Consider the following 26,181-nt stretch of genomic DNA (forward strand, 5'->3'; position numbering starts at 1 on the left):
GGTTGAGACGCAATACTGATATTACTATATTAGTTACCAACCGCAAAGAATAACAAACACTGTGTTCTTCTAATACAACCTTGGAATTTTAAGGCTAAACCAAAAAATGTCTGGTCCAGAACATGGATGTCTCGACCAGATTCCTTGTTAAAAACTTCCTGCTCTTTGAATTTATCAGAACGGGACTGTGTAAGGTAAGGCGTAGACATCAGCTTCTGGTAAAAGGCGAGCACATGGCCACCCCATTGAATTGCTTACTTGCTTGATCTCACTGTTTCTGTTAAGTTGTTTGCATATTTCTGTGGGGCTACTTGGCTTCTTCTTGGACCACCAACATTCTTCATCTTCAGAGTTAATGAGGTCTACTCTTCTTTCGATCGTGTTAGGGACCCAATTCTCAACTACGTTCAAGAATTGCAAAACCATGGATGGAGGGCAATTGCATAGGCTTTTAGGGGGTTGATAAGTTTCTTGAGTAGCGGATGAGGATATCTTCTCTTTACCGAGTTTTCCTCTAAAAAAGGGATCTTTCCTTTTCTCTTCTAGTGGCTTTGAGACATGTTCTGGTGCAGAAGTGGAACAAGAATGTTGATTAACAGGCTCTCTAGTAGCAAGCTGGGACGAATCAAACTTTATTCCCCGGGAAGGACCTGGTTTTTCTTGATCCTTATTGGTCATCATCACCTCGGGATCTTTCTGCCTTCGAATAGGCAATCGAATCCGAATGATGCTTTCTTCAAATTCATATCAACAATTTGAAGAAAGAATGTCATCAATGTCCTGAAAGGGAAATTAGACCCAACAAGAATACAAGATCCTTCCCCAGAAAGGAAGAAACACAAACAAACTCACCAGAGTCGTTGTTGTTGTTATGTCTAACATCGAGAGGCTGCTGTTTCTCCTTCTGCTTCTGGTTGTTGTTATGTCTACCATCGAGAGGCTGCTGCTTCTCCTTCTGCTTCGGTAATATCTCATTGCTGTTAAGAGTGCTATCACAAGAGTTCTGGGACGTCGACTGAAGCAGCTCACGTTCTACAGTAAGGCTGCTCTTCTCCAAACAATTGGTTTCACTTTCTTTTAGTTTGTGAAAACGATCAACTTTCTGATTCGGACCATCTTTGGCACCTTCTTCTTTACGCCGTCTCTTATGACTGTGCTTTTCGCTTACACCTTCCTTTCCTTCCCTCTCCTTCCTCTTCTTCTCCTTCTTCTCCTTCTTATCTTTTCTCTCCTTCCTACTTTGTTCTTTCTTAGCTTTCTCCTGCGCCCCCTGAATTTACACAAGTAATGGAACATCGATTAATTCACAGAACTTGCCAAATTCAATAAATCAAACAGAAACAAGCCCTCGAATAGATCATCACTATTTAGTGAATTACACATTTTGGTTTTTGCACATTTAGTGAATTACACATTTTGGTTAAGAGTAAAACAATGTACTTGACTCGCATCTTTTGATTAAAATTGTCACCTTAAACGAACCGATTAATAATATAGGGACATTGATTCGAATCCGTGCTTTTTTTTTACTTAAGTAAAACTTAAGATCATCTTTTTCAATTAAATTCTCGCAACATTCAATCTCCCATCTTTCAAGCCAACAAATTTCCATCAATTTAGTATAAACCCTATAGAACACAGATACCAGAAAACTGGAAACACAAGGAAGCTGAGCATTCGCAATCTCATGAACCCGAAACCAAAAACCCAAGCCATGTGAGAGATTTAAATGCTCAAACAAACCTTGATCGATACGATCACAGCCTCATCGCGGGTTCCGTTCAGTACATAACCAGGTGGCGGGAACGGGAAACACCGAGACATCTTACGAGATTACACACAAACAACAAATCCAAGCAACAAAAAAAATTGGATTGTGAAGGTGAATCGGAAAAGACGAAATCTCAGATCTCGCGAAACCCTAGATCGATCACGAGAGACCTCGAGTAGGTTTAAAGATGTTAAGGGTTTCTAATAACGCGCCAAAATCAAATCTACGAAGTTACAGTAGAAATAAGGAGAAGATCAGAGGTATAGTTGAGCGGAGAAGATCGAAGGAGCCGCGAGATCTCAGAACCCTTCGAAGCTCTCCGATGAGAAAAAGTGTTTGTTAAGAAGACATACCACCTTTATTTATAGCCAAATAAAGGATTGGCCCTACAAGGGACAAAAGTCTTGTTTGGCAACAGAGATACACACGCGTCATATGATTACTTTTCAATAATGGATCTTCGGCAAAAAGGTTTGGGCCTATAAGACCGTAAATAGGCCCAATTATATCAGAAGCCTTACGAGATACTACAAAACTCGGTTTTTGGTTCGATATAATTTTATTTCATTAACGAACCAATCCGGAACCGATTCTAATTCAGTTCAATCGATTTTATAATATCCGGTTTTAACATTTTAGGACGGTTTATAATATCCGGTTTTACCATTTTAGTACGGTATATTGGAGAACTTAATAACCAATATTGAGATGAAAGCAAGCAAAAGCAATCAAATTATATTTATAAAAAAAACCCACTGATCCAAAAGATATGCAGAAAAATATACACAAGACTCAACTGATCAAATCAAAGAAGCTTATTATGCAAACTCAGAGACTGAAAAACTTAAAAACCTTAAATGATACTACGAGATTGCCATGTAAATCTAAGACCCTGAACTAGCACTGCTACAAAACTTGCATGCTTCTTCTTACTATAGGAAATGATGATCATCAAGAGCAATGATCAATAATGCAATGAAGACAAAACCTAATATCAACAGAGAGAGGAAACCGATATGAAGAGTCTGACTGCAGCAAGTGTAATCAGGTAAGGTTGTTTTGAGCAACAGCTTGACATAATTCATCCTCATAGAAGAGCACTCGAGGGTGCTTTGGAGCCATTGGTTTGAACAAAGTCGGCCTTTGGAGAACAGAAGGAACGATGCACCTTGAAGGAAACGGTGTCTGGTCTTGGAAAAGAACAGCAGTGATTTGCTTCATCTCTGCGAGTTTGGTTCGAAAGGGTGGACGAGGTGCATGTTTTGGCGCTTTTGGGGTATGTGGGCTTGACACCATTGTTGGGTTTCCATCTCCTCTGCTAATTTAGATTAATGAAGGTTTTGTTAAGAGCCAAACAAGCTGTTTGATGCTCTTTTCGAAATAGTAAAAATTGAAGCAAAACATGTACCTACGGAATGGCCAACGATTTATTGGCATTGGGGTCATGACACTCAACATTTCCTGTCTTGAGCGATCTGGCGTTGTATAATTAAAATGATATTGTCTTGCAAGAATGGTCTGTTTCAAAAGGAAACTCAAAAGATATTAATGACCAAGAAGTTAAATAGCAAAGCAAAAAAGATAGAGCTTTTATGGATGCAAACTAAACAAGTAAATAGGGAAGAGAACATACAGCCATTCTTATTCTTTGAGAAACATGGAAAACTGCCTTCAGCTGGTCATGGTGCAGATGACAAACTATTTTAACCTGTAAAATACAGAAAGTTGAAAATAAAGCATCAAGGCACAGGCTTCATACATTCAGATGACTATAAAAAGGAACCTGTGAAGTGAAGGTAACTGAATAAATTACCAGTAAATCCATGGGAAGAGATTCAAGCTGAGATTCTGAATTGCAAGGATCAGCTTGTGGAGTTTTTGGTGTCCTCACCAAAGTGTTTTGCATAACAATACCCATTGGAGATAACATTAAAGGGCTTTTCTTACAACTATTATTACTATCATCAAACTTCATTGGCCTCACCAGAGTACTCCGCTTAACAACGTTGACAGGGGACAACATTAGAGGGCTTTTGGGAGAATTCAAATGCTCAGCCGCCATTTTCTTGTTCCTTGCATGCTTAGTATCAAATACAGGTACTCGCTTCTTCCCCAAATCATTACATGACTTAGCAGCCGATGCTTTACTATAACAAAGCTGAACCAAAGCCCCTGGCTTTAAATATTTGTTACCTGAACCTTTCAACTTCTTTTTCCTCACCGAGGTTTTAGAATCCAAGTCTTTTGGAGACACCTTCCCCATATCTATGCTAGTCTTTAACAGTTACAGCTACTACAACACTTTCCAATAGATTAAGTACCTATACAACTAAAGAAAACAGCAACAATCATCAATCCAGACTTAAAGCAATCGCCTTATTGCTCTCGCTAGATCAAAAATGATAACTATGGATGAAGAAATTGAAAAATTAAACCTCAGCCCAATGATTCAATCAATTACACTCGAAAAAAAATTACCCAATCAGAGAAGTTGGAGAATCTCCAGCAAATTCAAACCCTAAAAATCGGAAAGGAAAAAAAAAGCACGGAGAAGGAATTACCTAAATTAATAGAGACCTTCTTCTTCGATAAACATCCAGATCGAGAAAGAATCAGCTTCAAATTAGAGATTCGATAGGCGGAGAGAGGAAGCTCGAAATCGAGAGAGCGAAAATGGAGGGAGAAATGGCGATAAGGGAGGGAATCGATTTGAGCAAGAGAGAGAGAGAGAGAGAAATGGAACAAAAAAAGAGGCGCTAGGGTTTTGTTTTTAATTTTGACTCTGATTTTGAATTTATTAATTACGCCCGCCAAAACAATTTCACTAAACACTACAATTACCAAAGTAATCGCTATACGTGGTACGTTACTATTGGTTAAGCCTAGATTATCGGAGACGTGGGACCATTTTTCACTAGCTACGGCGGAGATTGCGCGTTCAGATAGATTCGACTGATTATTTTTATTTTAAAAGATGTTTTAGTACTACGACTTTTCTTTTTTACTTTATTCTTTAATCATTTCTTGTAATGACGCTTTTACCCTTTTATCCAAGTGGGCACGCTTTGGGAATGAAGGGTAAGTTAGGAATTTACAAGATGAGCTATTAAGTTGCGAGCCCAATGTTGGGGTAATTAGCATGATTGAATTGAATGATAAAAAAGGACACTATTAACCCAAATCACGCCTTATTAATTACGAGTGTGGCTTTTCTTGTGAGTTTTTTTTTTTGGATTATTAATTGAGTTAATAGATTCAAAATTTGGGAAACTATATAACAAAAAGATTTTCGATAAATCACAAAACGATATCTGAATTTCCTTTTTTTCTCGTGTTGGTAATTAATTTTCCTTTTCTCGTTGTTTACTTCACGTGAGGGGTATTTTTGTCTGGTATCTTCAATCGCACAGCTAGACGACGAGAATACAGTTGTCTAGGAAAAGTCCATTTCGGTTTGGGCCCATAAAGCAATAACAGAGTTGTGTGAAAAAATGGGCTTACTAGTCAATTAGTTTAGCCCATTTGTATAAACATGAGTCCCATTTGTAACAAATCAAAAATAACCGAAATCAAAACACCTGGAACTCATTAGCTGCTATTACATTACAGAAAAAAATATACTAAACAAAACTAGAATTATTGATACGGATTAGACTTTACGGGTTATCCTAATCGGTAGTATAATTTATTCATATGCTAGCATATATCTACTATACATTTTTGCAGCAGTTTTTGGGGTACCCAAATCGGGTCAAATTTGTTTAATTTTGACCCGGAAATCTTCAATCGGATCTTTCCTTAAATTTTGGCAAAATTAAAAAACGAAAATAATTAATAAAATCTAAAATATATATATACTTTCTCAACTAATTACTATATTTAAACGCTTTATTTATGGTATATTCTCCACGATTTTTAAAGATAAAGAAATCAAATATGATGATTTAATGCTAATATAACAAATTTGCACTAATTTCCTAAAACCTCTCTACCTAATTTAAACATAAATATATGATTCTTATTTCACTTTTATTTGATCTTATATTTATATTATTTTAAATTATTATAAAATATATAAATAGTTAGTAAATTTTAGTTTTTTTTTTCTGCATATGTTACAATTCAAATTTTTTAAAACGGACATATATTACTCAATCGATGAATAAAAATATGTGTGTAATCTATATTAACATTTTTAAGAACAAATTGAGCATTTAATCATGTCGTTATTTTATTCAGACCCGAAATTGAGTCATTCGGATCTTTCTTTAATTTTTACAATTATCTAAAATGGGACAGTATATCACGGGTGAAATCCTAATTAGTATTTTAAGATACAATTATAAATTGTTTTTACGGGTTGGTCCAAAAACACACACTAATTTAAAAATATACATGGAAACTATTTGAAAGCAACTTTCAAATTAACTCGAATTATATGACATTTAAATAAAAGTGTTATTAAAAAAATAACAAAATGATGTTTAATTTCATTTTAGATTATATGGTTGGACGGGTTTGGGTCAATATTAATACGAGACAATATACCACAGGTGAAATCATATAAATAACAAATCAAAATACAATTATACAATCTTAAACACTAAACAAAACAAATACAACTTAAAATTTTTTATTTTAGATACAACGCATGTGACCCGCGGTATACAACAAAAAATATTATACACAATAAATTCATCAATTTATAAAAATAAAAAAATCAAATAATTAACCCGCGGTGTACCGCGGGTCATATCCTAGTTAAATGTATTTTTTTAAGATATGATTAGTATATGTTACATGCTAGTTGATTAGCACATGAATTTTTATTTATATATATATATATATATATATATATATTTGACAGCTTATTTTATGAAGTTATATTGTATTTTATATATGTGTTTGTAAAATGTATACAGTCGTTTTATCAAATTATAAACAATATGTTGATTTGTAAGTTAATCGGAATAGTGAATTTTAAATTTACAATTAGTATATTACATCAGTCGAACTTTATTTTGTATTGGAAAGCTGACTGAAAAAGGGGAAACTAATCAACTACTGTATACAGTATTTGTAATAGCATTGATAAATGAAAAATATATATTTAAGACTTTGTTCCTAAAGTGTGTTGATGCTTATAGTTTAGTAATTTATTTTATTTGTGGTCAGAAGCAATGCAGATTTTGAGAGGTACTTTTTCTGTTAAACTATTTTTTATAAATCCGATTCCGACAAAGTGTTAGACATTCGATGACCATTTTCACTTATATAACCCAAAAACAATTAGTTAAAGTATTGTACAAATACTTATGTTTAGTAGTGATTTTGTTTTTTTAATGTGTATGGAAAATTTAGCTGTCCCATTTATTGTTACAGATAAGGACATTTCGAGACATTTATTTTAACATAAAGTAAGAAGCACGATTATTCCCAACTAAATCACATGGAGACAATTCACCTAACAACTAAAACAACAGTTTGTCTATCTTCTTTACCTCCAATAATAAGACGTTCCCTTTATTACTTTTACAACTATGACATGTTTCTATAAATTAGGCTGTGTTTATTTGCTGCGTAGTTTATAGAAACATGTCATAGTTACAAAAGTTAAGTTAACTTAGTTTGTTTGCTGCGTAGTAAAACACATTCATCAATATATCCAAAACCGTTTATGGGCGTGCAAATGATACATTCCAACAAGTTTAAAGAACATATATTATTTTATATATCTACTTGCTCTTTTAAAATACATTACAGCCCTAAACAAATGGCCTATAGCACAAATGGGTAGTTGACATCAACTTTCTTTAGTGTAATGTATTGCTGATACTTTTTGGTATGTTATTGTTTTATATAGTATACAATTCACTAATACATACAAAGCAAAATTATTAATACAAACTACTAGATCAGTACATTTTTTTTTTAAAAAATATTGTTTGGACTTGATTAGCATCGGAGTTTAATTTGCAGTTTTGTGTGTAATATGTATGTGTTAAAAAGAAGAACCAAATGGACCTTTACAAGGTTGTATAAGTAAATATTTTGATCATTGTCGTCATGAAGCAACTGTAATAGTATTAAACACTTTACGAAAACTAATATTTAATTAAATGATAAAATCAGTAATATTCTTTTGGAAGAAAAAAAATGGTTACATATATGGAGTAAAAACGCATGGTGTATAAGCACTCACGAAAACATAGAGGGCGTAGCAGTCATAGTCCACCAGGACCACCACCACTACCAATGTCCACCCTTCCCACATATGCATTTTGTATAGAGAGACTTGCCAAAATCCTTCTACGTTTATCGCTTAAAATGTTTAGAAAATTAGTTAATACAGTTGAGTTTTCTGCATTTTGATTTCTTAACTTTTTTGTTTTTCTCTGTGTCAAACAAGAATGTTAAGATAAGTAGTAATATTTTTGAGGGTTTCTTGTCGATGTAGTTCTAAAATTTCGAACACAAATATCTTTCTTATTTGTTTGTTTTCTATTGTTATTTTTGGTCTCAAAACCTAATTATCAGTGTGAAAGAAATTCTATATCTTTCTATAAAAGATATACCCAATAGTATTAGACTATTAGTTTACCGTCCGTTTCGCCAGCTGTGCAAAAAAACAATCATGGTAATCCACGTGCAGCAAGATCAATATGGGTGTGAAGTTAATTAAACTAAAGTACATGCAATAAAAAGGCATAATTACACCATAACTGCAATTCAAAGACAAATCAATTTCAACCGAAAAAGGGCCTAAAGTTGAAATATTTTTTGATGGACTACGACTTATCTTCTAACCATTATCATTATAGTCACTGCAATTCAAAGACAAATCAAGTTCAAGCGATCACATCTCATTTTTTTCTCTCTGTAATTATTTAAACATGCAACATATCCAACTATGCTCTCTTCATAATCCGTCTTATCTTAACATGGAATCATTAATATAGCACAATTGTAGTCTAATTACAAGTATATATGACATATCAAGCTAACTTAGCTTTACTCTTAAAATTACTAACGCCACCTGCTAGTTATTCATATCAGAAGTTTCAAATTTCTCAGTGGTCACAAGGATACATAAAATTTAGATTGTAGCCATTGGAATTGTTCATATATACATACACAACTTAAAACAAATAACAATATTTGACGTCGTTGTGCCTTATATTACAACGAAGAATTACATTATTCGTTTCAGACGAAGTCATTTTATGCCGACAACCAAAAAAAGACAACAAAAGGTCACATTTTTTTTTTTTTTTTTTTTGGTAAGACAATACTTAACCGGAAAGTGATAATTTCAAGGGCTTTTTATAATAATCTCAAACTCTAAGAGCTTATTAAGGTATCATTAGTCCTACTCTTACACAAAGGTTATTTATTTAGCAATGTCGCGTATACCCACCAACGTGTAACAAACCACATTAACTACTAGTAGTAGCTAGGAATTATGAAACTTTATTATGGTAAATAAATAAAAACAGAAAAGTCACCGGGGGCAAATTGGTAAATAGAGAGAGTTTTGCAGGGTCTATGGGTAAAATACAAGGGAAAAAAAGCAGGATGGGGTGCTCTTGAGCTCCGACGAGTGGCAAGTGAAGGTGTGGGAGGAGGAAAGCAAATGAGAGAAATACATAAATCGACAAAAACAAACCGTCTTCTCAATATGACTCGTCATCTCTGCCTCTGGATTTAACTCTCTTCTCTTCACGCTGCAGAGATAATCTTCTCTCGAACAAATCTCCAGGTGGTTTTGCATTTTCCTGCAAACTTAATTCCCAGACTTCAAGTAGTGTTCTTCTTCTTCAAATCAAATATTCTAGCATTTTCTTTTTATTTTGGTAATTTTTAGTTTATAGAAATCCGTGAAGAGAAAAAGTATATCTGTTGCCTTCTTCAATGCCATCATGTGAGCTTTCCAATATTGTTTCCTCCTCTCTCTTCATTTTTTTTTTTTAATTTATTTAAAAGTTTTCTGTGATTTTTCCATTTGACTTGACTCTCCGCGGAGGAGTTTGTCGCCGGCGAATTATTCAATCGTCGGAGGTTGTAACTGTTCATAGTTTTCCTTCTTTTACTTTCTGGTCTTTGGATTTTTACTCTTTCGCTTTCGTCAGCTTCAAGTCTTCAAAGAGAAATCTTCTTTAGGGATTTTAGTTTTTTTAATTCTTTTTGGTTTTGAAGATCTTTGACGTAGAAAAGCCTAGAGACCTGGAGAATCTCTTTGATTGGTATCTTATGGACTTTTTCTTTGTTGCTTTTGTTGTCTCAGTCGAAGAAACTGCTCCCTCTTTTAGTCAAGTTTCGCTTCACTCCCTCAATATAATGCGATTTCTCAACCGGAATATCTGAATCTCTCGGTGGTTACCTCTGATTTAGCGTCGGAAACTTGACTCCTACTCGATCTCTGTCAACAATGCCGGCCTTGTAGAACTTTGGATCCAACTCTCTCATTCCGTCAATTTCCATAAACATCAGCTCTGTCAAGGTTAAATTTCCCAACAATCTCGATAATTCCAAGTTTTGGATCTTAAAAATTTTGAGCTTTGGACCTTTCCCATTGTTGATCGCTTTGTGTAGAAGAATTGAAGAAGAAAATGTCACATTCATGGGATGGTCTTGGGGAGATTGCGTCAGTGGCGCAGCTCACTGGTTTAGATGCCGTCAAGTTGATTGGGCTCATTGTTAAAGCTGCCAATACTGCTTGGATGCACAAGAAGAATTGTCGCCAATTCGCTCAACATCTCAAACTCATTGGGAATTTGCTTGAGCAGCTGAAGATCTCTGAGATGAAGAAGTATCCAGAGACTCGAGAGCCTCTCGAAGGGCTCGAGGATGCTTTGAGGAGGTCTTACCTTCTGGTCAATAGCTGTAGGGACCGGAGCTATCTTTACTTGTTGGCTATGGGTTGGAACATTGTTTACCAGTTCAGGAAACATCAGGATGAGATTGATCGTTTTCTTAAGATCATACCTCTCATCACTTTGGTGGATAACGCTCGCATTCGGGTAATTTTCACCTGAATTATGATCTAAGAAGTTTTTTTTGACCTTCTTGTATGTTGAAATATGGATTGTCTTACAGGAGAGGTTTGAGTATATTGACCGTGATCAGCGTGAGTACACTCTGGATGAAGAGGATAGACATGTGCAAGATGTTATTTTGAAACAAGAATCCACCAGAGAAGCAGCATCAGTGCTGAAGAAGACTCTCTCTTGCTCATACCCTAACTTGCGTTTCTGCGAAGCTCTCAAAACAGAAAACGAGAAACTGCAGCTCGAACTTCAGCGTTCGCAGGAGCATTATAATGTGGCTCAGTGTGAAGTCATTCAGCGTTTAATTGGTGTTACACAAGCTGCTGCTGCTGTTGAACCTGACTCTGAGAAGGAGCTGACAAAGAAAGCTTCGAAAAAGTCTGAGCGTAGCTCAAGCATGAAGACAGAATATTCGTATGACGAAGACTCTCCCAAGAAAAGCAGTAGTCGTACAGCTTCGAGGTTAGAATCTCATGTTTGTTCTGCTTAAAAAATCCAAATTTCCTTTTAAGTCAAGCAAGTATAATCTCCATTTCTTTGCTGTGACTGTAATGCTTTTCAGGTCTGTTTTCATGTTTGAAGGCTAAGATTTGGTACAATGTTTCTATAACATCAATTGTTCCATGCAGATCCACTTCTAATGTTTCATCTGGGCATGATCTGCTTTCACGAAGAGCATCACAGGCACAACACCATGAAGAATGGCATACCGACTTACTAGCTTGTTGCTCGGAACCTTCTCTTTGTAAGTCCCCACTTCTTGTTTCCAGTGTGATTCCACTTTGTTTTCTCTATTATATAGATGATTAGCGTTTCACATTCCATACTTCCTTGTTATCTGCAAAGTTGTAAATGATACAATGATGGAACCGCAGGCTTGAAGACATTCTTTTTCCCGTGTGGTACTTTGGCAAAGATTGCCACTGCAGCATCTAACAGGCACATCTGTAAGGAGATATATCGAATATCGTGACTTTTTATTTTTCAGTTTTTAGTTAATACATGTGAAAACTAACAAGTCATCTGTTTTCTTTTTTTTTGTTTCGCTCTCCCAGCTTCGGCTGAAGCATGTAATGAGCTAATGGCGTATTCTTTGATACTTTCGTGTTGCTGCTATACTTGTTGCGTAAGGAGGAAACTCCGGAAGACATTGAACATCACGGTACATTCTCTGATCCACTCCCTTGAACCCTTATCATTAATCACATTTGATCCCAAACATCTATATGTTTACGAGAAAATTGCTATCATTTGTCCGTGAAAATTTCAGTAGTAACTATCATGGTATGATATTGAATGGTTGAGATTGAAATGGCTATGTTTATGTCAGTCACGCTATGTAGAGTTGGATTGAAGGCTTAATGTTTTATGATATCACAGGGAGGGTTCATTGACGATTTTCTATCTCATTTGATGTGTTGTTGCTGTGCTCTTGTCCAAGAACTGAGAGAAGTAGAGATTCGTGGGGCTTATGGTATTAATTACATACCGATAATCTTAACAATATTTGATTTTAAATCGTGTAGCACGAACAATGATCGCCTCTTGGTACCCTTGCAGGTACGGAGAAGACGAAAATAAGTCCACCTTCATCGCAGTTCATGGAACATTGAAATCTTCTATTACACAAAAGGTGAACATAAACAACGATATGTTGTAACTCTGGATATGACAGGAGATTCTTCTTCTTACTACTCACTTAATATCTTTGTTTTAATTTTGGAGTCGTATGTAAATTAATTTGGGATTCTCATCGAAATTTCAGCAATTTGTGGTGTGTATCACATAGACTATAGACTAACTACTTCTTATCACATGAATCGTGATGGCCAATTTAACCAAACTTGTGTTTTGGGTCAAATTAGTAGTAAATTTTTTTTTTATGAGTGAAGGAGAACATATACGATTTGCTGGTGGGTGAATATTAATATTGCATAGCAAGTAAAGGTTCTTTGAAGAAGAAAACAGATGAAGAAATGCATGTGAGGCATCATTACTATGGCTAAAAGCCTAAAATATCGACAAAAAAATTGATATGACTGATGATTCTCTAGCTCCTAAATTGGACAAAACTTGTCGGTTTCTTTTTAATGTCTACAGTTTACGTAAGTTAACGTTATTATCATTTATCAAACCATAAATCCATAATTTTTTAGTAATCGTTTTATCGGTAAGGGTAGACTCGTAAATCACCACATATCATCTTCTTCCCCAATTTTGTTTTTCCTAAACCCTAGTTTGAGCAAAGTAAAGACTTTTTCAAACAATTAAACCAAAATCGCCTGAGGCTGACCTTTAGAACAGTTTCTTACCTGGGACTGCTAACGCTGTTATCGCGACGACTCTCTTAAACTGGTAATTAATCACTTAATTTGCTTGTTTCGATTTTGAGTCTGCACACATCTCTATCTATTCACTCTATTTCGCTTTACAGCAATTTTCAGTGGAATAGGATTACATACTGACCGGGTATAACAGATTAATGGCTTCGTGTAAAGTAACAATCTCTTAATAAGCTTGTTAATACTGGTTATGTCTCTCATGAATTAGATGTTGATAGCATTTATCTACTCTTATGTGTTGTAATTCCTAATCTAAAATTTTCCACAGTTTCAGCTGTTTGCGAATTGGACATGGCTTGTAATTCCTCAGGCTGTGAGTCTGGTTGCTATGACCGTGAGAAAGATAATGGAAGTAAAATATCCGTGGAAGATGCAGTAGCTGGTGGCGGTAATCAGGAGAGTGTCTGCGTCAAGTGTAAATGCAATGAGCCTATGACATTTGGGGATGGTGGCTCGGACGATGGAAGATTCTGCGCAGAGTGTTTTAGGAACAACGTCTTTGGGAAATTCCGTCTCGCTGTTACTTCCCATGCCATGATCACTCCTTCAGATAACGTCCTTGTTGCTTTCTCTGGTGGATCATCTTCCAGGTTTTGTTCTCTCTCTTTTTTTTTTTTTTTTTTTTCTGTTTTCTTTTAAACGCAATTGATTGTTGTCTAAGCGTAGCAAGTATCATGTTAGGGTTGCTCTTCAATTTGTGCACGAGTTGCAAATCAAGGCTTTGAAGAATTACGAGGCGAGTAGAGATAGATCTTTACCTGTGTTTGGTGTTGGTGTTGCGTTTGTGGATGAAACTGCAGCTTTTCCTGCTCTTTCCACTGAAACGGTTGATGCGAGTGAGTGGATTCGATCTACTGTCTCGAGTTTGTCTCCACCTGCAAAGGATCTCCATGTTGTTCCTGTCGAAAGCGTCTTTGGTTCAGACTCTCTTGACGCGCGGGATAGGCTGGTAAAGCTATTAGATTCTGTTCCTGACGATACTGGAAAAGAAGACCTTCTGCTGCATCTGAAAATGCTGACTTTGCAAAAGGTTTGGGTATTATATTGTTGTGTTTCTGTTTGGAAAGAAATTCAGGTTTGGAAATATCTTATGTTTAATGTTGTTTGATAAACCTTTTTAGGTTGCCTCTGAAAATGGGTACAACAGATTAGTGGTGGGATCATGCACATCGAGAATTGCTTCCCATGTTCTTTCAGCTACTGTCAAGGTGTGTTGCTTAGTAACCCTAATTTGACTCGTATATTCTCTGGCTTAGTATTCTATAGATTGCATTGTAGAGTGAGAACTTTATGCCAAAAAGCCTTAAAGAATGTATATATTTTGGACCTAACCATACATCTGTAAACATTGAAGTTTTGGTGTAAAGATTTTATTTCAATACGCAATGTTTTGTGTACTTTATTTGGACATTGCCTTTAGACTATGTTCTATCAGAATTGTGAGTTGAATTGCTTTTTCTTGAGACAGGGACGAGGTTATTCACTATCAGCAGATATTCAGCATGTTGATGCGAGATGGAAGGTCCCCATTGTACTTCCACTTCGAGATTGTGTCCGACTGGAAATAACTAGACTCTGCCATTTGGATGGGTTCGTATATTGGCTGCCTAGTCTATATTGTATGGTTATAATAAACCGTATTCTTCCATAATCCAACTGTTGAGTGACATCTGACATATTCTGGGCAGGGCAGTCTAAAGACTGTGGAGTTGGCTTGTCGTTCTCAATGCGGCATCAATGATTTGGTGTCTTCATTTGTCGCTCTGTTGCAGGTTCAGATAATGTTCATCTTCTGCATATGTTTTAATGCATGCATGGCTGCCTGTTGTTACTTTGTTTTTGCTTATTCAATTGTCTCGTGGTTTTATATCCGTTGTGCAGGAAGAAAATCCTTCTCGGGAATGCACAATTGTACGGACAGCTGCAAAGCTGACTCCATTTTACTTCAACAAAATTCCGGAAACAGATGACTCGAATGTTCCTATGGCCACTCAGAGGCGCCTAAAGAGATTCAATCTCAAATATGATGGATCCATGACTACTGAAGCTTTCTGTCCTATCTGCAATGGCCCGCTAAATAGATCAGACTCATCAGATTTGGATACTTTTGAAGAAGGCCAGGAAGCTGATGTCCTTTATGCTGCTTGCTGTTCAAGTTGCCGGTTTCAAATACTTCCAGAAGATGGATCATATCTTGAGCAATTTAGTTCATTTCTACCAGATCACATGATTTCCCAAGTGAAGCATCAAAAGGTTGACAGTCAAGCTCATCTGAGGTGAGTAGTATCTCTGATCTCAAACTTGGATTCCTTTTCAAAAAAACCTATTTCATTCGTTTTGCCAGAATTATTGGTAGTTCATGTCTCTAGGAATACGAATATCAAAACTGAGTGAAACTCGTAACATTGACTTCCAATTCTTTCAGGGAGAAAATAAAAGACTGTCTGCTCTTGGACGATGAAGAGGTTGTCTAAATCTGCATTTCAGATGCTTGCACAAGCTATGAGAGGAAGTTGAAACCCTGTCATGCTTATTAAGGATATTCTTGGTTTAATGTGGATCTGATATCATCGTAGATGTTACCCATTCGTTACAATGATGGTTTTGATGTGAAGCAAAATCACTGAGCAATTGAATGAAGCATGTCATATTTACACATACAATACAAAAATCATGGGAAGCTAGAAATTGTGAGAATAAAGTTTTGCAATATTTCGCCTGAGGCTTCAACTTTCTCTGATCAACATATTCCAATAGGTTAATAAGCAATCTGTGTAAATTACTAAATTGTAACCAATGTCCCATAGACATTCTAACGCTAAGCGATTAAAGTTTAATAAATTTATTAACACTGACGGACGAATATTAACAAAATTAGAATTGAGGGCGTCAAACGGGAACTGCCAAAAATAGAGGCTTATGTCTGAACATAATCTCCCCTAATTAGTCATTAATACACATTGGAGGACCGTTTTGCAAAACATACGAATTCAGGTGCATAGCTAAAAACTTTATAATTTACAGGGGCGTTTTGCGTTTTACTCAAAAAAGTCCAAAACTATCGCCAACGCCGGTCGGAGAGAGCAAAAGATCAAAGCATTAGAATGGTGAGACTAAACAGAGTGCTGCTAAAAGACGCCGGCAATGCAATCGACAAGACCCTCTCCGAGATTCTGGTGTGCCCTCTCTCCAAGCAACCTCTGAGGTTCGATTTCCTTCCTTTACTAGCTTAAATTCGATTGGTCTTGAAGAAATGTTGGTGAATAATTAATTGTTTGCTGAGATAGGTTTTGCGAGAAGACGAAATCACTTGTCAGCGATACTATTGGTGTCTCTTTTCCTGTAAGCTTCTCGTTTCGATTCGGATGCTTGTGTTTTGTTGGGCTCCATGAAAGTTATATATTTATGACTCTTATTAACTCTCCAAGCAGTGAAATTGTACCAAATTGCTACTATCATATATATGCTTTCAGAATCATCTCTCTTATTCAGTGAACATGTTCTCAACCCAACTTTGATCTTTTAGGATTTGTCAAAATCAGAAATTGAGATATATATATATATATATATATATATATATATATATATATATATATATATATATATATATATAGCTTGATTCTTTACTTGTTTTTGTCATTTGCTTCATACCAAATAAATTTTAAAATGAATTTATTCTTGTTGTTGATTTGGGATTCACTGATAGAATAATGATTGGTCGGCTGTTTTCTTCTTAATGATATTCTTCTTCTTCTTTTTGGATTTCACTTCATGATCACGATTCAATGTTAAGACTTGGTTTTGCTTCTTAATCATATTCTTCCTGTTTCTTTTAGCTTTCACTTTATGTTCACGATTCTTTGTTAAGGATTTTTGCTTCTCTTAACACGCTAGATCAAAGATGGGATTCCATGCTTGGTTCCAAAGGATGGAAAAATACTTGAGGAGGAAGGTGATGCATCAAAAGCTTAATACCTTTTGCTTTTCCACCCTAATAAAATAAAATGATCAGAGTCAAGGTAGCAACTTGTATCTGCAGCAACTTATCAATGCTTCGTTCTGTCCTCTGTACTAGTTACTTGATCATCTCTTCTACACCTTTTCTAGGCTTGTGACCAAGTTCTGGTAGCAACTTTAAGTATGAATGTTTTATGGGAAACATTCATGTAAGCAATTGCAAAACAATGTAGGTGTGTAGTTTCAGGTGAATAAACCGACCTTTTCGTCTAAAGTTTCTTCAAGTCTAGGATTCTTATTGACTGGAATGAAACTAAAAACAATATTTAAAGTATTGGATGCCTATTTGAGGGGCTCTAAGTGTAACCATATGATGTGAGGATAGATTCTAGTCATAGTCCCACTTTTGGTAACTATTCTTCTTTATCTTAATGCCCACTATTTTTACACCATATTAGCTCTTGATGTCCACTTTTGGTTGCTTAAAAGAATACACAGCAATATATCAACAACCAAAAGTGGATCAACAAGACTTATCACTGTCAGGTAATTGAGATTGGACCAAAAGAAGATAAAAACCATTCTCTTGATAAACCAAATGAATACAAACACACACCTAGTGTTTTTGATGGTGACCAGTTATAGCAAAAGCTACAGTACTATGTACTATGAATAAATAAGACGTGGGGAGTGACCAGACTGAATAAAAAACTTATCATGTTCTCTCTTGACCAACCAAAAAAGTGGTGAACTTAATTCCCATTGGCTTGGAGGTTTCAATTTCATAGTGCAAGTTGTTGGCTTGTATGGTAGCCGGCCAAAGGATTGGATATTTTTGTGATAATGTGATAGGGAGAAACTTAAATGTTCAGTGATAGGTCCCCTTCTCACTTTTATCTGGTATTGTCATCATTTAAGTGGAGCACTGTTTTGTCTAGTGGTCATTTGCTTCTTTTGAGAACCAAATTGGTTAAACAGTAAAACATAAGTGTTTTTTTTTCTTACTAGTATTATTAGAAGAGGAAGTAGAACATATTACTACAACAAGAATACAAGTAGAAGTTAGTACAGAAGTGAAAAAAGAGTTTAAATAGCAAAACGACAGAACATGAAGAGAGGACCCAGGACAGGTGTTCCTGTGCCTTAGGAAATTGAAAGATCCTTTTCTCTTTCCGGGTCTTTTGTTTTACATCTTCTTTCTTTCCCCTACAATATCTTACTTCTACAATTTTAGCTTAGTTTTATACTTAGCTAATAAAAAAGGGTACAAACTTTTTTCCATTTTTTTACTTCTTCATGAGACAATCTCAATCCCCAAAAGAGAAATAAGGACTTGTGGATTTCTCAAAATGGAGCTGTGGAAGACCGTTGAAGTGTGTTCTTTTTGGGTTGCTGAATTGCTGCAGCCATTCTCAACTGCACACACGCACGTAATAAACACATAACTGAAGTATTAGAATCTTACCACCCAAAATGTCATTGGACAAAAAAAGTATGCAAAACAAATATACTGCTCTCTTTTGATCAGTTGGTTACCTTAAACTATAAGGAATTGAACTATTTACATGAGCGCTTCAAAAGGGTAAAACTATAAGAACTTCTCTCTGCTTGTTTACCTGATCCTGTTGTCTCTTGAGTCTTGCATTTTCTGCCTGCAGGTGAGCAACTTCAAGTTCTAACTCGTTTGTATAAGCCTGCAAGTGAGAATCAAAACCAAGATACCTTTTTTTAGAACAAAAGTATTTTGATGGCAAAACCACATTTCGTTTCTTCCCTTTGATATACATGAGTAGAAGAAGATTAGGAGAGAAGAGGAGAGGCACATTCCTGTTTCCTAGCTCGGGAACGAGCTGCAGATTCTCTGTTCTTGATCATACGCTTATGTCTTCGATTCCCTGAACCTTCATTGGACTCTTGGCCTCTTTTCTTACCAAAACAAGTGGACGGAACCAGAGCCTCAAAAGGTGTGTTGAAGGATTGAACGTTTGAGAGGTGATGGTGGCTATGACGATTAGAGTTTGAGGTAACAAGAGGATCTTGGTTATCGAGAAACTCGAAGCCAGCGCCAGAATTCAAGCTCAGGACAGTTGCTGGAGGTGGAAAAGGAGAGCTGCAGAGAGCAGTGACAGCGGTGGAATCACCATTAGGCGCAGAACCCGTGGTCAAGCTTGTGGGTGCTGGTTCCTGGTTCAATGATCCGTTGAGAAAATCTTGGAAGATTGAGTTAGGGTTTTGGTTCTGATGGTTGTGGCTCCTGAACCTTGGCTCATGGTTGTGTTGAGGATGTGGGCTGTGTCGGTTTAGGTGGTGGATGGAAGCAAGGTTGATGTCTTTCCAAACCTCTTCCATGGTGATTAGAGATCTCTTCTGGCCTTGAGAGTCTTGTGAAGGTAAAGGAGATGATGATGAGGTTGATGATGAAGACGATGGTGATGAGGATGAAATGGAAGAAACTCTGTTGAGAGTCTGGTTCTTGTTTGTAGCAGAGACTCTATGGTTTCTCTGATGCTTTGCTGATGACAACATTGGAAAAGAGAACAGAAGTGAACCAACAACACAGCTTTAGTCTTTGGCTGTCAATTGTCTAGTATCCTACACGCAGAGAGAGAGAGTAGAGACCTCAGAGAGAGCTTCTTGACTTTTGCCGGTCATTTCTGGAATGATGGGGTTGGGTCCAAGACTCCAGAAGAAGAGACAGAGGGATTGAACTAAATTTATTACAAGAAAAAAGAGAAATTCCATAAACTATATGTAATTAAGGTGTTGATGTATTCAACGTCAAAGTTATTATAAAGATAAAAATGGTGTTGATAAATTTCAAAAGTGAACTATTTTCATGATCCCTAAATGTAAAAGAGTGAGTGGGGGAGAGATGCTTGATAAAAGGCAGGCAAATATAAATTAACTTTGGTTTTATCTCACTTTCTAATATCTAATCCCTTTGGATCACTTTCAAGTGTGACTTTTCTTTTGTTCTTGCGCTTAGAGCCTTAGACTTAAGGAAAATTTGCCAAAATACACTTTTTGTTAAGGGTATTGCCGAAATAAAACATTATAAAATTTTGAAACATATATTAAATACATATCAGTATTATGAAAAAAAAAACCCAAAACCCTAACTCCTATGCCCATAAACTCAAATGAAAATTTTTATTCTGTTTTTTTTTTTTTCTTTTTATTTAGCAGCAAACATTTATGTTAGAATATTTCATTTCTCTTTTCTTGATGTGGTTTTGCTTATTCTGGTTTGTTTATAAGAAAAAAAATTTGAAACCAAGATAGAACAATATTATCAAATATAAAAAGTAGTAATTGTTCAGGTATTCCTATATAATTTACATAAAAAAGTTTATCAAATCAAAGTCTAAAAAATATATGTTGATTAGTACTTTTGTATGTTCTTAATTAGAAAGAACTATAGCGAATTAGCGATATAATTATAAACTATAGCAAAAACAAAAACGCTTTATTTTGTATGAGATCCGGAGTGTTTAGAACGGGTCATTTACACTGAATAACGATTTCTCTTTAAAGAATAAATTCATAACGCTCTATGTATTTTTTAACTTTTTCTTAACAGTATACAAAATATTCAAAATAATATCGATTGTATATTTGAAATGGATTTTTTTTCTATAAAAAAGGGGTTTACTATTGATTTGTTCCCCACTTCAAATCATTGGTGTTCTTGTCATCCAATGAGATTTGATTACTATGTCAATAGTCTGTTTTACATGGATAGGGAAATAATTTTGTGGGTCTATATATATCAACTCTGAAGTTAAACAAACATTACAATGAAATACTTTAAAAGCAATTTAAATCAAAGTGTTTGGTTTGCTGAATATATATACATATTTTATATGACCATAGATATTTATGTTGATTGTTTTGAGGATTAGAGACGAATACTAAACTAGTTAGTAGGCCAAGTAGAAGATGTTACATATTAATAAATCTTTGATCATACATAATAAACAAATAATATGACTACCATCCAGATATCTAGATATTCGATTATGCGTGTCTACCCGTATCTACTATGTTCAGTCTCCAAGTGCATATCTAGTCACGCTTTCAATTTTTACCTTTATTGCAAGTTGATATATATATTATAAAAACATACGATATTTGTTTTTCTTACGATTCTATTCAACACGATTAACTATTCATTTCCGTACATGTATATGATAACATACTTTTAAATTTGCGTAAAATTTTTGAATGGAGAAAACAGCCCTCAAGGAAACGTCCCATCTTTTTAACATGCAGAGAGTACATTAGGAGCTGTTTATCGAAACTGCAAACTCCTCAAACAATACTCACCTCAAATACTCATATTTGTTAGAAGTTATTTTCCATTTGTTTGTGAAAAATACAAAGACTTTATTTACATGTTTCAAAACATTGGGCGTCAAAATACATTTGAGTTGTCGTTTGTCACAAATATCATAGATTTTTTTTTGTCGTTTGTCAACCACCAAAAATTCGGGTGTTAATTATCTAGCAAATTTTAAAACAATTAAGTAACCCCAAAAATGGAGTTCAAAGTAATAGTAGTTTTTTCTTAGTATCGACGCCACTACTCATGTTCATTGACAAAAATAAAACAAATATGTCTCTTGTCTCAAATCATTTTTTGAAAAATAAACTCAAAATAAAGTTGGGGTAACGAGTGAATCCAAATGCCCCATAGTATCACAAAATTGTGCAGAGAACTTGTATTGTATGAGAGAGAGAGAGAGTGTGACATGTCACGTCTCAAGGGATTGGACAGGTGTCAGCATTATATTGCTCTGTCCCAAACTCCATCAAATCTATTTTCCTGTCTTTTAATATCCTCTTTAGTTTACTTTTAAACAATGCATATAAATGGAAGGAAAAACTACAAAATCTACCACTTATTCCCAATTTCTTTCAAAATCTACCACATTCCTTCTTTTCTTTCAACTCATACCACATTTTGATGTAGAGTTACCATTTTGCCCTCCCTTTTTATCTTTTTTTTATCTTTCCTCCCTAATTATTTCTCCTCCCTATTTATCTCTCCTCCCTATTTATCTTCCCTACAATATTAGCTTCTCTATTTATCTTTCTCTCCCTCGAAACACGTGCATTTTAACCAAGAAACATTATATCTCCTTAGACTAAACAATTAACTTTCGTTTTTGTCTCCAGATCTTGTCCCCGATTGGAAATTCTCTGTTGCGTCTAGATCTTGTCCCCGATTTCATCATCTTGCTCTATTATCATGAATTCCACATCTTGTCCACCAATTGTTCTCATTTAAGGGTTTTGAATTTTATTTAGATTTTTCACCATCTATTTTGGTCCACAGATTAGTTGAGCATTATTGTCTTCACCTACCCTGATTATTGAATTTTTTTTCCTTCTATTGCAAAATAACAAAAAGATCCAGTTGTCCCCCAGTACTATTACTCATTCTATTACTCATTCGATATGAACTTGTCCCCGATCTAATTCTATTACTCATTCGATCTGAACTTGTCCCCGATCTAATTCTATTACTCATTCGATCTGAACTTGTTCCCGATCTAATTCTATTACCCATTCGGTCTGAACTTGTCCTCGATCTATATCTATTACCCATTCGATCTGAATTTGTCCCCGATCTAATTCTCTTACTCATTCGATCTGAACTTGTCCCCGATATAACATATTCGATCTGATTCTCTTACTCATTCGATCTGAACTTGTCTCCGATCTAATTCTATTACCCATTCCATCTGAATTCGATATGAACTTGCCCCCGATCTAATTCTATTACTCATTCGATATGAACTTGTCCACGATCTAATTCTATTACCCATTCGATCTGAACTTGTCCTCGATCTAATTATATCACCCATTCGATCTGAATTTGTCCATGATCTAATTATATTACTCATTAGATCTGAATTTGTCCATGATATAACATATTATTTAAATAACCGTGCAGCATTTATTGTAGACCTGCTCCTTCTTTAGAAGCGCCAGACAAAACTGTCTCTGTCTCTGACACAGACTCTGTCCCTGACACAGACTCTGTCCCAATCAGGGGTATTTTGGTCCAGCATTCCACATATGCTATTGAAATATGGTAGATTTTGAAAGCTTTTTGAGATTGTGGTACATTTTGAATGCCAGTTGTTAAAATGTGGTAGATTTTGCAATATTCCCTAAATGGAAACAATTTCTGTTTTAGCAAGTTATATATTTTTTTCTGGCAAGGGACAACACTACAACATGAAATATGCTTACCAAAATAGCAAGTGCAAGATAATCCAATGGTTTATATAACTTTTGATTTCCTACAATTATAAAACTTTGTTTTTGTGGTTAAAGAAATAAAATATTAATTATATGTCTATATATTAAGAGACGTAAAAAGGGTTTAAAATAGACTCGAACTCGGTGGAAAAGTGAATTGATTTGATGAAGACCCATCCCCTCACAGTGAATATACACTTGTATTTATTAATTTTCGTTTGCATTCAAATTATAATCCAACAAACAATATGAATGACCCGTGAGTTCACAACCGTTGGATTCTTTGGAGGGGTTATTGGTTTATGGATTTATAAGGAATCAGAAATCCAAACAAAAATCATTTGTTATTCAATCATTGATTTTAAAATCTTAATTAAATTCATGTGTTATTGGTTCTATAATTTATAAATACTAGTTAAAATCATATGTTATTCGTTTAGTCATTTGTTTTTGGATTTGAGAATCCAAATTATGTTTTAAATGGATTTAAATGGAATTAAAAGAGAAAAATAGAAGGATTCAAATCCATGGGTAAACACATGTTATTTCAAAATACATATATCTTGATTTCATAATTAATAGAAATTTTCAAATTCTATATAGATTTACAAATTAATAAACCAATAACACCCCCTTTAATTCTAGGGAGACTCACAAAAATGCCCCTTTTTCAATACCCCTTTTCAAAAATGCCCCCTTTGGATGTCCATTTTTAAAAATACCCCTTTTATGTACAAAATGACTAAATTACCCTTCTTTTAATAAAAGATATCATAAATATATAAGGAAATATAACAAAATTAGGTCCACAAAATACAAAATATTTTTTGGCGGGAAAAGTGATCCCCCAATTTTTCCCGCCAAAACACTTGTAAAAATTTGTAAAACCTTTAAAATACCTTGTAAAATTTTCCCGTAAAATTTTTCCCGCCAAAAAATTTTCCCGCCAAAAAATTTTTTTTGCGGGAAAAGTGATTCCGCAATTTTTTTGGCGTTAAATTTTTGGCGGGAAAATTTTTCCCGCCAAAAATTTACAAGGTATTTTAAAGGTTTTTTACAAGGTATTTATAAGGTTTTACAATGTATTTTAAAAGGTTTTACAACGTATTTACAAGGTATTTATAAGATATTATAAGATTTTACAAGCTATTTTATAAGATTTTTACAAGCTATAAGGTTTTACAAGTTTTTTATAAGGTTTTACAAGTTATAAATACCTTATAAAACCTTAAAGTACCTTGTAAAACCTTTTAAAATACATTGTATAACCTTACAAAACACTTGTAAATACCTTGTAAAAAACCTTTAAAATACCTTGTAAATTTTTCCCGCCAAAAATTTTCCCGCCAAAAAAATTTCGCAAAAAAAATTGCGGAATCACTTTTCCCGCAAAAAAATTTTTTTGGCGGGAAAATTTTTTGGCGGAAAAAATTTTTACGGGAAAATTTTACAAGGTTTTTTAAAGGTTTTTACAAGTGTTTTGGCGGGAAAATTGCGGGATCACTTTTCCCGCCAAAAAATATTTTGTATTTTGTGGACCTAATTTTGTTTCAAATAAGGGTAAAATAGTCATTAAAAATTAAAAAAGGGCAAACTTAAAAATGGACTCTCAAAGGGGGCATTTTTGAAAAGGGGTATTGAAAAAGGGGCATTTTTAACAATTTCCCTTAATTCTACTGGTCTGTACAATCATCATCTGTCCGTAGGTTGTCTCTAGACCGTACGGACGCAAAGTAGTCGTAATAATTTACTACTAAAATTAGCAATAAAATAAAATAAGGAAAAAACTTGGAGTTGAAAGAGCCAAAAGAATGCTAACCGTTGGATAGTCAAGATGGTGGGATTGTGTACTTGACCTCTCCAAAACGGTAAGAATAATTGAGACAACTTTCTATATTTTTGGTGTGTTTTTGTGAATTAAGGTTTCCTATTTTCTTAGTCTATGAAGAATAGTTCTGATTTTTGCTTCGCAGATGAGATTGTGACATTGAACCTATTCTTGGGTTGTTTCTGATTATTTTCCACATTTAGGTGAACATATAGAATATTCTGATTTATGTAAGTGTTTGTGTTTGTTTAATTACATATAATTATGACTAAACCAAGTAGAGAGAGCCTTGGATGATATTATAACTAGATCGTCTTAGACCATACGCAGCGGCATATTTTCTACTGGGGTGTGAGGATTAAAAAAACAAAAGTAATCAAATAGTAAGGAGAAAGACAACATCCGGGTGTGAAGTAACAACTTCCCTCTCGTCGAGTGTAAGATGACGTGGCGTGCTGTGAGTCGCCGAAATCCTCTTTTTCTTCTCCCACATTTTTTTTTCCTCTCTCTCCTTTGATTTTTTACACAGACATCTCTACTCCACTGTTATTATATTATTAAATTGACTTAAATATATACATTCAAAAATGCCCCACTGTGGATGCCCTTAGGTGTAGAAAAGTCAGTTTTCATTTATTACGAGAGATATACATTATACTGTAATTACCTATTTGTACCTTGAGTTTAATTCGCTGCAATAATGTAAAACCTTTACGAGAAAAAAGTACCTAATAACTAGTCTTAAAGTGAACCAAATAATTTCAATATGGATTGACACACATGTGAAAAGTGATGATAACAAAGGGAAGATTTCACGGTTAAAACTTAAAATGCTATAACACTTTGAATTATATATAGTATAACTTTTGAATATACACTTTTTGTTGTTAAGTACCCATAATACTTCGTTTTTATAGGTTAGTGTTCAAGTAATCTTGTAACATTCAAAAATCCATGCTGTAAAGA

General features: G+C 34.8%; 6 protein-coding genes across 15 annotated transcripts; 3 read left to right on the forward strand and 3 right to left on the reverse strand.

Annotated features, from left to right (window-relative positions):
• Positions 1-2: 2 nt before the first annotated feature.
• Positions 3-2,106, reverse strand: LOC9303118 (DNA ligase 1). 2 transcript variants are annotated; one of them, XR_002330377.1, is made up of 4 exons: positions 1,744-2,106; positions 853-1,270; positions 122-734; positions 3-86 (listed from the first exon to the last, which is right to left on the reverse strand). XR_002330377.1 is itself a non-coding variant. In XM_002869003.2 (3 exons), the coding sequence occupies exons 1-3, from the start codon at positions 1,822-1,824 to the stop codon at positions 175-177; spliced, it is 1,059 nt and encodes a 352-aa protein (XP_002869049.1). In that variant the 5' UTR covers positions 1,825-2,106; the 3' UTR covers positions 3-174. The 2 variants fall into 2 exon arrangements, 1 of the variants encoding a protein (XP_002869049.1); XM_002869003.2 differs by having other exon boundaries at positions 3-734.
• Positions 2,107-2,480: 374 nt separating this feature from the next.
• Positions 2,481-4,545, reverse strand: LOC9305121 (F-box protein At4g35930). Of its 3 annotated transcripts, none has more exons than XM_021017390.1 (5): positions 4,333-4,545; positions 3,585-4,092; positions 3,405-3,479; positions 3,180-3,289; positions 2,481-3,089 (listed from the first exon to the last, which is right to left on the reverse strand). In XM_021017390.1, the coding sequence occupies exons 2-5, from the start codon at positions 4,032-4,034 to the stop codon at positions 2,816-2,818; spliced, it is 909 nt and encodes a 302-aa protein (XP_020873049.1). In that variant the 5' UTR covers positions 4,035-4,092; positions 4,333-4,545; the 3' UTR covers positions 2,481-2,815. The 3 variants fall into 3 exon arrangements, with proteins under 3 accessions (XP_020873049.1, XP_020873048.1, XP_002869050.1); XM_021017389.1 differs by having other exon boundaries at positions 3,585-4,100; XM_002869004.2 differs by having other exon boundaries at positions 2,481-3,086; positions 3,585-4,100; positions 4,333-4,543.
• Positions 4,546-9,076: 4,531 nt separating this feature from the next.
• On the forward strand, positions 9,077-12,679 carry LOC9305122 (protein MID1-COMPLEMENTING ACTIVITY 1). 5 transcript variants are annotated; one of them, XM_021017392.1, is made up of 9 exons: positions 9,077-9,572; positions 10,056-10,271; positions 10,364-10,791; positions 10,868-11,280; positions 11,448-11,563; positions 11,694-11,765; positions 11,874-11,980; positions 12,199-12,292; positions 12,379-12,679. In XM_021017392.1, the coding sequence occupies exons 3-9, from the start codon at positions 10,381-10,383 to the stop codon at positions 12,429-12,431; spliced, it is 1,266 nt and encodes a 421-aa protein (XP_020873051.1). In that variant the 5' UTR covers positions 9,077-9,572; positions 10,056-10,271; positions 10,364-10,380; the 3' UTR covers positions 12,432-12,679. The 5 variants fall into 5 exon arrangements, with proteins under 5 accessions (XP_020873051.1, XP_020873050.1, XP_020873052.1 ...); XM_021017391.1 differs by having other exon boundaries at positions 9,077-9,530; XM_021017393.1 differs by having other exon boundaries at positions 9,077-9,530; positions 10,367-10,791.
• Positions 12,680-13,017: 338 nt separating this feature from the next.
• LOC9303119 (cytoplasmic tRNA 2-thiolation protein 2) lies at positions 13,018-15,890 on the forward strand. 3 transcript variants are annotated; one of them, XM_021017396.1, is made up of 9 exons: positions 13,018-13,173; positions 13,253-13,310; positions 13,429-13,750; positions 13,842-14,190; positions 14,282-14,368; positions 14,629-14,750; positions 14,854-14,932; positions 15,042-15,436; positions 15,586-15,890. In XM_021017396.1, the coding sequence occupies exons 2-9, from the start codon at positions 13,301-13,303 to the stop codon at positions 15,632-15,634; spliced, it is 1,413 nt and encodes a 470-aa protein (XP_020873055.1). In that variant the 5' UTR covers positions 13,018-13,173; positions 13,253-13,300; the 3' UTR covers positions 15,635-15,890. The 3 variants fall into 3 exon arrangements, with proteins under 3 accessions (XP_020873055.1, XP_020873056.1, XP_002867047.1); XM_021017397.1 differs by having other exon boundaries at positions 13,253-13,287; XM_002867001.2 differs by lacking the exon at positions 13,253-13,310 and having other exon boundaries at positions 13,019-13,173.
• A 273-nt stretch (positions 15,891-16,163) lies between these two features.
• On the forward strand, positions 16,164-17,486 carry LOC9303120 (UPF0434 protein ERGA_CDS_01260). Its single transcript, XM_002867002.2, has 3 exons — positions 16,164-16,365; positions 16,448-16,502; positions 17,055-17,486. Exons 1-3 carry the CDS (start codon positions 16,265-16,267, stop codon positions 17,130-17,132), a joined length of 234 nt encoding a protein of 77 aa, XP_002867048.1. The 5' UTR covers positions 16,164-16,264; the 3' UTR covers positions 17,133-17,486.
• A 601-nt stretch (positions 17,487-18,087) lies between these two features.
• Positions 18,088-20,009, reverse strand: LOC9303121 (protein FD). The gene is made up of 3 exons (XM_002869005.2): positions 18,945-20,009; positions 18,734-18,811; positions 18,088-18,533 (listed from the first exon to the last, which is right to left on the reverse strand). Exons 1-3 carry the CDS (start codon positions 19,641-19,643, stop codon positions 18,462-18,464), a joined length of 849 nt encoding a protein of 282 aa, XP_002869051.1. The 5' UTR covers positions 19,644-20,009; the 3' UTR covers positions 18,088-18,461.
• Positions 20,010-26,181: the final 6,172 nt, after the last annotated feature.

Source organism: Arabidopsis lyrata (genome assembly GCF_000004255.2).
Source record: "Arabidopsis lyrata subsp. lyrata unplaced genomic scaffold ARALYscaffold_7, whole genome shotgun sequence".
Classification (NCBI taxonomy): Eukaryota; Viridiplantae; Streptophyta; class Magnoliopsida; order Brassicales; family Brassicaceae; genus Arabidopsis; species Arabidopsis lyrata.